The sequence below is a fragment of the Gopherus flavomarginatus genome, chromosome 1 (genome assembly GCF_025201925.1).
Source record: "Gopherus flavomarginatus isolate rGopFla2 chromosome 1, rGopFla2.mat.asm, whole genome shotgun sequence".
Lineage (NCBI taxonomy): Eukaryota > Metazoa > Chordata > Testudines > Testudinidae > Gopherus > Gopherus flavomarginatus.
In genome coordinates, this window is record NC_066617.1 from 93,509,837 (window position 1) to 93,520,836 (window position 11,000).

Sequence of the window (11,000 nt, forward strand, 5' to 3'; positions counted from 1 at the left end):
AATGCCAAGATTTGCAAAAGTGTCTACATAAAATTAGACACCCAAATCCATATTTTCAAGACAGTTGAGCCAAGAACCTCGTGCTCACTTCAGTGAGAGCTGTTGTGTGCACAGCTCTTCTAAAAGTCAGACACCTAAGTCAGAGGTACCAACTGTTGAGACTCTTTATCCCTCTGTATACATTTAGGCCAATACAGATTTCATTGTCATGTCCAATTTTGACCCCTTCATAGGCTAGTTTCAGAGAAAACATATTATAAACACTTAATAGACACAAAGAAATAGTCACAAGATTTTATCATACATTATCCAGTGATTAATGGCAACAGGTCAGCAGTTTACACTGAAGAGTTCCATCTCCTAGTCAGGAAGCTGTACAAATAATCTTGGCTCTTCCTCTTGAGCAGGTTTCTGAATCAGACTGTTGACATGCTGTTCCCTTGTGCACTACTAGGAAATGGAGATGATGCTATCTTCACTGCACAGCGCCTCAGCAACAGCAATCTAACCCTTTATACTCTTTCCGAATGGAACAGATAAAGCATCAGTGTAGCATGGAATTAAGCTATCGTAACACCCCATCAGAATGGAAAAGCCACGTTATAAAGACTTTGATCAATAATAGGCATCTCTCAGGTTTCAGAGGGGCATAACAGGCTGCCAGTGAATGCAAGCAACCCCCACCCGTTAGTGAGTGCTGATTCTGCAAACTCCTTGGTGCAGCTGGCTCATTTCCCCACCTGAAAATAAAGGAGTCTAGGAAACAGGAAGAGCACTAGTACCTGAGTCAGATCCTAAAGCCAAGGGATCCTACAAGGAGCTAAGCCTGGCAGAAGGCTTTGTTGAGGAGGGTTCACGTTGTATTACTTTTTAATTATATTTTTGTTAATAACTGAGACCACTTCTTTTTTGACTCTGCGAGCCTGTGGTTTTGTTTGGAACAGGGCTAGGACTCCACTCACATACAACAAGCTGGAGAAGACATCAGCCTCACCATACACCTTTACAAGCCAGTGGCTCACTCCTTCACAAACCAGACTTCATTGCGTCGCCAGTACGGTTTCATGGGGGGATCGTAGCCATTACACAAGTAGAAGTCTTTGCGGTAGGCTGCCTCACTCCCCAGGGCAGAGCGCAGCTTGGCGGCATAATTCACATAATCCTCTTCCTTGGCATAACCACCAAACTGCCTGCAAAGGAGCCAAACATGGAGACACTGAGTGAGACAACCCTGAAATGTGGTGACAAAAGGGGAAAAAGACACTAAAAATACATAGTGATGTAGATCTGCGCTGTGGCTTTTTCCTGAGCTATCCTGTCTGAATCTAATGCAGGCAAAAAAGTGCTGGCTTGAGAGGTCCAGAGACTAGACAGCTTTAGTCATTCACAGATATATAAAGCATGGGCATCACCTGTACTAGCCCCCCATGTCCTGCCCTACGTCTCAACCCCAAGCTGAAGGGATAGCTTCTTGTAGTGAAGGGACAGGTATCTCCAAGCCCATTCCATTCTTGACCTTTGTGCTGAGCTTGCCAACACAGATGTTAATTGTGGGGTAAACACTTGCCTGCTGGAACCTGAACTATGAGAGGAAGTCAAACTCTGGCTAGTTCAAGTAAGAGAGGGATAAAAAACAACGAAGGGCTGCTACTGATTCCTGCAGGAACAGCCAACAACATGCTGCTCATCTTTGTTGACAATGCAGCCCGGGCCCATGGAGGCAACCAAATACAAAAGCTGGATTGTGGCAGCATTCAGACACACCGCAGGAGCTTCCAGACTGCAAAGGGAAAAGCCAGGCCAGACAGAAACATCTCACCATGGGTGAGTGGATTTGAATCCAGCATAAGTGTGTGTGTAGCAACCAAACAAAATACCAAATGGCTGTTCAATCCTGAATGACAATTGATGGTTAGATTCTAGTTTCTAGAGGACACATGTCCACATTACCATGTGGCACTAACTGACCCCGAGTTAGACAGCTGGTGGGCTGTGACCAATATTTATCTATCTGTTCCTAACTCTCTCATTGTTACTGGCATACCCTCTTACGGTCTATGGCCAACATCTGTACCATCAATAATTTCAACAGAAATCTGCTGAGGGACCTCCAGACTGATATGAGAGACAGAGGAGTATTCTGCTCATTGAAAACTAACAACCACAAAGGAAACGTTAGAGAAGAAAACCCTAATGTATTTATTTTTACATCATATTTACTCCTTTGTGCCTATTTCCAGCCCCTTCCTCCCTAAAAGAGATGTCCAGCCTGAAATGCCATCCATAAGTGGCAGCCTGATCACAGCAGCTGAACAAAACAGTGGTTTTCCTTGGCACAACAGTGACACCCCAGTAGCCAGTTAGGCCAACAGAATGTTATTTCCTAGGGAGTTCACAACCCAGTTTCTTAGCTGAAAGTGGCAGCTGGAAATGATTTACGTTTTCTCTCTTCAGTTTGCAGGAGCTGCCTTACAGGAAGTGATGAGGAACATAAGAAAATAAGAAAGGCCGTACCGGGTCAGACCAAACGTCCATCTAGCCCAGTATCCTGTCTACTGACAGTGGCCAATGCCAGGTGCCCCAGAGGAAGTGAACCTAACTGGTAATGATTAAGTGATCTCTCTCCTGCCATCCATCTCCATCCTCTGACAAACAGAGTCTAGGGACACCATTCCTTACCCATCCTGGCTAACAGCCATTTATGGACTTAACCACCATGAATTTATCCAGTTCCCTTTTAAACACTGTTATAGTTCCAGCCTTCACAACCTTCTCAGGTAAGGAGTTCCACAAGTTGACTGTCCACTGAGTGAAGAAGAACGTCTTCGTATTTGTTTTAAACCTGCTGCCTATTAATTTCATTTGGTGACCCCTAGTTCTTGTATTATGGGAATAAGTAAATAACTTTTCCTTATCCACTTTCTCCACATCACTCATGATTTTATATACCTCTATCATATCCTCCCTTAGTCTCCTCTTTTCCAAGCTGAAGAGTCCTAGCCTCTTTAATCTTTCCTCATATGGGACCCTCTCCAAACCCCTAATCATTTTAGTTGCCCTTTTCTGAACCTTTTCTAGTGCCAGTATATCTTTCTTGAGATGAGGAGACCACATCTGTACACAGTATTCAAGATGTGGGTGTACCATCAATTTATATAAGGGCAATAATATATTCTCCGTCTTATTCTCTATCCCCTTTTTAATGATTCCTAACATCCTGTTTGTTTTTTTGACCGCCTCTGCACACTGCGTGAACATCTTCAGAGAACTATCCACAATGACTCCAAGATCTTTTTCCTGACTTGTTGTAGCTAAATTAGCCCCCATCATATTGTATGTATAGTTGGGGTTATTTTTTCCAATGTGCATTACTTTACATTTACCTACATTAAATTTCATTTGCCATTTTGTTGCCCAATCACTGAGTTTTGTGAGATCTTTTTTAAGTTCTTCACAGTCTGCTTTGGTCTTAACTATCTTGAGCAGTTTAGTATCATCTGCAAACTTTGCCACCTCACTGTTTACCCCTTTCTCCAGATAATTTATGAATAAGTTGAATAGGATTAGCCAAGGACTGACCCTTGGGGAACACCACTAGTTACCCCTCTCCATTCTGAGAATTTACCATTAATTCCTACCCTTTGTTCCCTGTCTTTTAACCAGTTCTTAATCCATGAAAGGACTCTCTCTTTTATCCCATGACGGCTTAATTTACGTAAGAGCCTTTGGTGAGGGACCTTGTCAAAGGCTTTCTGGAAATTTAAGTACACTATGTCCACTGGATCCCCCTTGTCCACATGTTTGTTGACCCCTTCAAAGAACTCTAATAGATTAGTAAGACAAGATTTCCCTTTACAGAAACCATGTTGACTATTGCTCAACAGTTTATGTTTTTCTACGTGTCTGACAATTTTATCCTTAACTATTGTTTTGACTAATTTGCCCGGTACCGACGTTAGACTTACCGGTCTGTAATTGCCAGGATCATCTCTAAAGCCCTTTTTAAATATTGGTGTTACATTAGTTAATCTATTCTTAAAACATTTGCTTTTATTAACAACAGTTTTAGGACCCTTGCACAACCAAGGTAGTGCCTGAAAGTTGTTCTTATGTGAAAGCACTTACTGACATAGGTTAAATAAATTGATGATCTCAGTCCAGTTCCTAATAGGCAAGTATTCACTCCTCCCATATTCACACAAATTATCACCACTGTTGAACTAATATGCCACTTTAAGAGCATAAAAGCTTCCAGACTGGATCAGACCAGTGACCCATCTAGCCCGGTATCCGTTTCCAACAGTGTCAGTACCACAGCTTCAGGTGGGGTGTACAGAACAGGGCAATTTGGGAGAAATCCATCCCCCAGCTTCCTCTCCTGGCTTTTGGCGATCAGAAGTATAGGGTTGCCTTGAGCATGGGGCTCATAGACTCAGACTTTAAGGTAAGAAGGCACCATCATAATCTCTAGTCTTGCATCCCTGACCTTCTTGGCTAATAGGTTAATCAGTGGCTATCCTCCAACTACTGATCTAATTATTTTTTTGAACCCAGTTACTCTTTTGGCCATTACGACATCCCCTGACAATAAGTTCCACACGTTAATTGTGCATCACGTGAAAAAGTACTTCCTCTTGTTTGTATTAAGCCTGCTGCTGCTCATTAAGTTCATCTGGTGGCTTCTGGTTTTTGTATTGTGGGCAAGGGCAAATAACTTTGCCATTCACTTTTTCCACACCATTTATGATTTTATAGACCTCTGTCATGTCTCTCCCTAATCATCTCTTTTCTAAGCTGAACAGCCCCAATCTTTTTAGTCTCTCCTTGTATGGAAACTATTCCATACCCTTGATCATCTTTATTGCCTTTCTCTACATCTTTTCCAGCACCACAATATCCTTTATGAGATGGGGCAACCAGAACTGCACACAGTATTCAAGGTGTGGGCTCACCATTTATATATAGAGAGAGATTTATATAGCGGCATCATGATATTTTCTAATGTTCTATCCCTTTTCTAATAGTTCCTAACATTGTTAGCCTTTTTGACTGATGATGCACATTGAACTAAAGTTTTCACTATCCATGACTCCAAAATCTCTTTCTTGACTAGTAACAGCTAATTTAGACCCCATCGTTATATATGTGTAGTTGGAATTCTTTTTTCTCATGTACATTACTTTGCACTCATCTACATTGCACTTCACCTGCCATACTGTTGCCCTGTCACTTAGTTCTGTGAAATCCCTTTGTACCTTTTCACAGTCAACTTTGGACTTAACTATCTTGATTAATTTTGTATCACCTCCAAACTTTGCCACTTGACTGTTCACTCCCTTTGTTGTCAGTCTCATCCCCCCTTCAACGGTGTGAAAAAGAAACTTGCACTGCTAGTGTCCATGTTACGTGCAGAGACCACTCTCATCTCCAGGATTGCAAGCTGCCATCTTTCACAGACACTACATTTGCTTCAAAAGTTAAAAGAATTCCGTTTGCTTTGTGCTGAAACATGAACAACATTAAGGGGGAAGCATTTTTGTTCAGTGTAGTAGGCTCCCTGAATCTTCCCCTATTGCACACACATCTATAACCAATGATGAGTCAACTGGCAAACATAACTGTATTCTTTAGAGCACCCTGTTCTTTAGGGCATCCAAAGTGCAACACTTTCCAGCTGTCTGGGAATACTGAGATCTGCCCCTTACGTGGAATAAATGGTCATTCCTTCTCGCTCTTCAATCTGAATGCTGTCATCACCAGGACGGGGAGGGTTGTCCTGATATTGGCTCGGAATCCGGAGTAGGACCTTCACTTTCTGCTGTAAGGAGCCGTCCTCATCAGGAAAGGCAGTGATGGAAACTGGTGCAGTCATACCCATCCCAACCCCTAAGACAGATACAGACAGAGGTATTACAAGCAGAGCCCAGGCCCTTGAGAAATTAAGCATTAGGGGCCGGATTTTCAGAGGTGCTGAACATTCACAACTCAGAGTGAAATCAATGGGAGCTGCCAGGGCTCAACACCTCAGAAAATCAACACACAGGAGTTTCAATAAAGAGACAGACCAATGACCAATCTGGGCCAGGATCCTGTGTCCTTCAGTAGCCAGTGCCAGATGCTTTATGGATAGTTTAATCAGTGTAGGCCCTGCAGCATGACGCCTCAGCTGGGGCAGAACAAAACACTCCCTGTGGGAGCCACTGACTCAGAACTCTGAGCTGTTCTAACTCCGGCCAGGGCTGTGTGTGATCCCACCCCAACATGGTAAACTATTAATTTGTTGTTCTCAGAAGGTATATCCAGCAAGTTATGACTACAACTCACACTGGAGATGATTGGTTTTCCCTCTCTCCAGGCTGTCACTGGTTGTGAAACCTCAATCACTCAAAGAGAGGTAGCAACAACAATCTAGCTGTCACAGAGCGCTTTTCCTCAGTAGAGCTCCAAAGTCAGGGTCATTATCCCCATTTTACAGACAGGGACGCTGGAGCACAGAGAGGTGAAGTGACTTACCCAAGGTCATGCAGCAGGCCAGTGGCCAAGTTAGGGATAGAAACCAGCTCTCCTGTGTCCCAATCCAGTGCTCTGTCCCAGAAGCGCTCTCTTATCTATTTACACACTTAGGTGCAGTATGTCTCATCTCAGTGCTATGGATTATGGCTAGAGGTACCTTCCCTCATCACCACATTTACTGACTAACTGTGCTGCTGCAATTGCTGTTCTTTCCAGAACTGCAACCTTCTCCCTCTTCCATTCATTCCCCCTCTTCCTGCCAAGTGCTACTGGAGTCTATATACCTGCCTTCCTCAGACATCTGGGAAAGATGCAAAAGCATTTGTAGGTGACTTATAATTACTCTGTGACCCTCCCCCCACACCCTTGTTGTGGAATATTATTGAAGTACCTTGCTTAGTAAGATGAGAATTGGAAATTAATGTAAGTTTATTATTTACTACACTTTATTATTAATTAGACTAGCCTGTGCAATTACACTAGCTAAGATAAAAGCTACAAAGGTAATCTCTGCCATCACCACATAAAAGGGTGGGCCCCCTGCACATACAGCGAGTTAAGACGCAAAAACCACACACCATATGCATACATGTTGAGAGATCCCCTAAGAAGCTACTTAGACTGTCCTTTAGAAAATACAACTACAAATCCTTCTCAGAGACAGACAAGATGAAACTAGCAGTTGAACAAAGGAGGTCTGCAAGATTTCTGACCCTTATCATTGGTTCCTCCCACATATTTCAGAAGCTTGAGCACGGCTTCCTTGGAGGCCTCATCAAATTGTTTGCCAGCTACCTCCACTGTAGCAAATTTCCCACCTTCGCATGTCCTTTCTTCATAGGTTACCTCTTCCTGGAAAAAGAACACAGGCAGATAACACATCCACCTGAGAGATGAAACGCTCCTCACGACAAGGAAATTGCCTCCCTGGGGAAAATTAGATCCTAGGAACATACACTGCTCCCCACCCCTTTCCACATAACCCTCCCATGTAAAGACCAGTTTCAATGTTAGGTGGAGAGACTGACCATGGAGTTGTCAGTCTCTCTCCTGAGTCTGATGTCATCATGTCTTCGCAGCAGAGCAGATCTCAATATGGGGTTAACCACTGTTTGTGGTACCAATGATGACAGGGGCAGGGGGGAAAAATGGAGATAAAACAGGACAACTGTAACCTAGACTTGAAAGGCCTGAGCGAAATAAATGCTCTAGGTCACCTTGCTCCCCTTGGAGCAGCCCTGCAGGTGAAGGCTCCCCTATCCACCCTGCATCCCTGGGAAGCACCATCATCATAGAAAAATGCTGATCAAACCAGCTACACACAGCAGCAAACCCTAGCACAGGAGTAGGCAACCTATGGCACATGTGCCGAAGGTGGCATGCGATCTGATTTTCAGTGGCACTCACACTGCCTGGGTCCTGGCCACTGGTCCGAGGGACTCTGCATTTTAATTTAATTTTAAATGAAGCTTCTTAAACATTTTAAAAACCTTTTTTACTTTACATACAACAATAGTTTAGCTATATATCATAGACTTATAGAAAGAGATCTTCTAAAAACGTTAAAATGTATTACTGGCATGCGAAACCTTAAATTAGAGTGAATAAATGAAGACTCGGCACAACGCTTATGAAAAGTTGCCAATCCCTGCCCTAGCAGATCACAGCAGAGTTCTTTTGCAACAAGGAGCAAGTTGGATTCTGAAGGAGGAAAGACCTGATCAGACCAGTTACTTTCACATTACTATCCCCTGAGGACTCAACGCCCTGTTGATTCTCTGGGGTGCACAAGATAGTAAGGGAGGAGTGGTAGAACTTGATAGGCACAGCATGTGTATGCATGAGTGCACGCGCGTTTTGGGGGTGGGGAGAACAGGCAAAACCAAAACACTCTCTCTCTGCATGGATAGAATTCACAGCAATGGATAGCAACCAGAAAGAGGGCCACAATGCAAAGCCATAGTTTCTCGGCGTTTGCTGCATTAGCTCAATCCTCTGAAGCCCCCTGTTTGACAAGAGTGCTGTGTGCACCCCGTGCGGAGATAAGGCAGGCAGACTGGTCACCCCGCCCAAAACACTGGATGCAGGCGCTGTCTGCAACTTGGCCAGTTGTGCAATGGCAGTGACATAATTCCTTTAAAAAGGAAGGAGAAATAATAAGTCACCGCCTGGATGTCTGGGCAGGGTGATCGATGCAGCCGGGGGGAAAGGCCCCATATTGATACCAACAAGCGGGAGTTCTGGAGGCTCAGGCGTGGGTTAAAGGAAAGGATCCTGGCTCATTGCACACAGCTTCCCTGTGTGTGTGTCAGCCCCCGGGAACTGGATGATTAGGGGAATGAGGGGCACACGCTTCCCTTCTAGACGGTTTACACGGGGGCGGCAGAGACGCCTGGGGGGAGGGAGAGGAGGAGCATCTCCGTTTAACACCCCAACCCAATCACTCTGCCCCCAAACTCCGGGGTAGATCTCTGGGAGGGGGAGAGGCTAGTTCCTCCCTACCTCGCTGCCCTCCAGCTCCCGGGCAGCCCGCTCCTACCTTCTCCCGTCTGCTCAGCACCTGGCAGGGCCACCCCTCCACCGACCCGAACAAGGAGTTCCTGATCACCCCAAACATGCCGCTGCCGCCGCCGTCCTCTCCGCGCCGCGGCTACAGCTGCAGCTGCTCCTCCTCCCAGGGAGGCCCCGCCCCGGCAGCAGCCACTTTCCTCCTCCCGCCCCGCCCCGCCCCGCCCTTGCTGGTGTGGGTGGGAAGGGGGGAGGCTGGTGCGGGCGGGGCCGGGGGCAGCTGATGAGTCACAGCAGAGGTGCCCTCTCAGGGGCGGGTTGTCGCCCTCAGCTCCCACCCTTGGGCTTCCGCGGGGGCGACCCTCAGAGAGGAGCGGGCTAATCATGGGCACGTGCACACGTGTGCAGAGATGCTTGACCCACGTGCCTTGGATTTTTGGCACATCCTTTGGCATCGAAAGGGACATATCCGGACATTTAGGCACATGCATGCGGCTTCTGAGCGTAGGGTCTCAGTCTCCTGCACTTTCAGCCAGTGTATGCCCGCCACCCGGAGGCGCATCATCCTTCTCCCATCACCACCTCAGTGGCGTAGTCTGGTGGCTAACTTGTAGGACAGGCAATCAGAAGAGCTATTGCTAGCTCTGCCACAGACTTTCCAATGTGGCCTTGGGCAAGTCACTTAAGACAGGGCCGGCTTTAGGCCGATTCGACCGATTCCGGGGAATCGGGCCCCGCGCCTAAGAGGGCACCACGCCTTAGGCACCGTTTTAATTTTTTTTTTAACTTACCCCGGTCTCCGGCTGTGGTCTGCTCTGGGGTCTTCCATGGTCCCGCTCCTTTGAGCGAAGCGCTGGCAGGAGTGCGGCGCGGCCCCGCTCTCCCAGCTAGAGCTCCAGCCGTGGCGGCGGGGCTTTGCCATGCTCCAGCTGGGGCTCCAGCCGGGAGAGCGGGGCGGCGGGGCTTTGCCGTGCTCCAGCTGGGGCTCCAGCCGGGAGAGCGGGGCGGCGGGGCTTTGCCGTGCTCCAGCTGGGGCTCCAGCCGGGAGAGCGAGGCCACGGGGCTTGCCACGCTCCAGCCGGAGTGCGGCAATGCTGGCGGCCCCGGCTGAAGCTCCGGCCAGAGTGTGGCAAGCCCCACAAGCCTGGCTGGAGCTCTGGGCCCTTTAAATAGCCCCCAGAGCCCTGGGGCAGTGAGGGGCTCCGGGGGCTATTTAAAGGGCCTGGGGCTCCAGCTGCCTTTGCCACCCTGGTCCTTTAAATAGCCACCAGAGCCCCCCCCCCATGCATTCCCCAGCGCTCCCACGGCTATTTAAAAGGTCCGGGGCAGGGTAGAAGGGGGTTTGGGGGCTACTTAAAGGGCTGGGGTTCCAGCTGCCTCTGCTGCACTTCCTGACCTGCCCACACCAGTCCGGCCCCCCGCGCGTGCAGCCAGCTCTGCACCCCGTGCCCACAGCCAGCCCCTGCCAAACCCCCTGTCCTGTCTCCAGCTAGCCCCTGCCACACACCCCTGCAGTCCTGCCCAAAGCCAGCCAGCCCCACACACACTGCTGCCTGCACCAGCCCTGCACACTCTGCCCAGCCTGCACCCTCTGCCCTGTCTCCAGTCAACCCCTGCTGCACCTCACTGCCTGAAGCCAGCCAGTTCCACACTCCGCTGTCTCCAGACCTGCAAACCCCTGCTGCACCCACCTGCGGCTCTGCCTGAAGCCAGCCCGCCCCACACCCCCTCCTGTCTCCAACCAGCCCCACACCCCTTGCCCTGCCTGCAGCCAGACCCTACCTCCAGTCAGCCCCTGCCCTGCCTCCAGCCAGCCCCATGTCCACTGCTGCCCTGCAGTTTCCAGGGCAGTAACCCTGCACACCTGCTTCAATGAGGGGGGCAGGGAGCAGCTGGGACCAACACATGTGCACACCCCGAGGGAGTAGCGGGGACCCACACATGTGAAATGATGGTCATTAATAGCCAATCAACAGCAT

The 11,000-nt window shown here is 48.0% G+C and overlaps 1 protein-coding gene across 1 annotated transcript; it reads right to left on the reverse strand.

Annotated features, from left to right (window-relative positions):
* Positions 1–994: 994 nt before the first annotated feature.
* Positions 995–9,186, reverse strand: HEBP1 (heme binding protein 1). Its single transcript, XM_050955157.1, has 4 exons — positions 9,053–9,186; positions 7,227–7,365; positions 5,706–5,886; positions 995–1,190 (listed from the first exon to the last, which is right to left on the reverse strand). The coding sequence occupies exons 1-4, from the start codon at positions 9,128–9,130 to the stop codon at positions 1,019–1,021; spliced, it is 570 nt and encodes a 189-aa protein (XP_050811114.1). The 5' UTR covers positions 9,131–9,186; the 3' UTR covers positions 995–1,018.
* Positions 9,187–11,000: the final 1,814 nt, after the last annotated feature.

Excerpts from the sequence above, each read along its gene's own strand:
- HEBP1 (XM_050955157.1), bottom strand. The coding sequence starts at position 9,130 with ATGTTTGGGGTGATCAGGAACTCCTTGTTCGGGTCGGTGGAGGGGTGG. Across the intron at positions 5,887-7,226 it reads GGGAGGAACCAATGATAAGG|GGGTTGGGATGGGTATGACT; the intron begins GTCAGAAATCTT and ends TATCTGTCTTAG. Across the intron at positions 1,191-5,705 it reads GGAATGACCATTTATTCCAC|GCAGTTTGGTGGTTATGCCA; the intron begins GTAAGGGGCAGA and ends GCTCCTTTGCAG.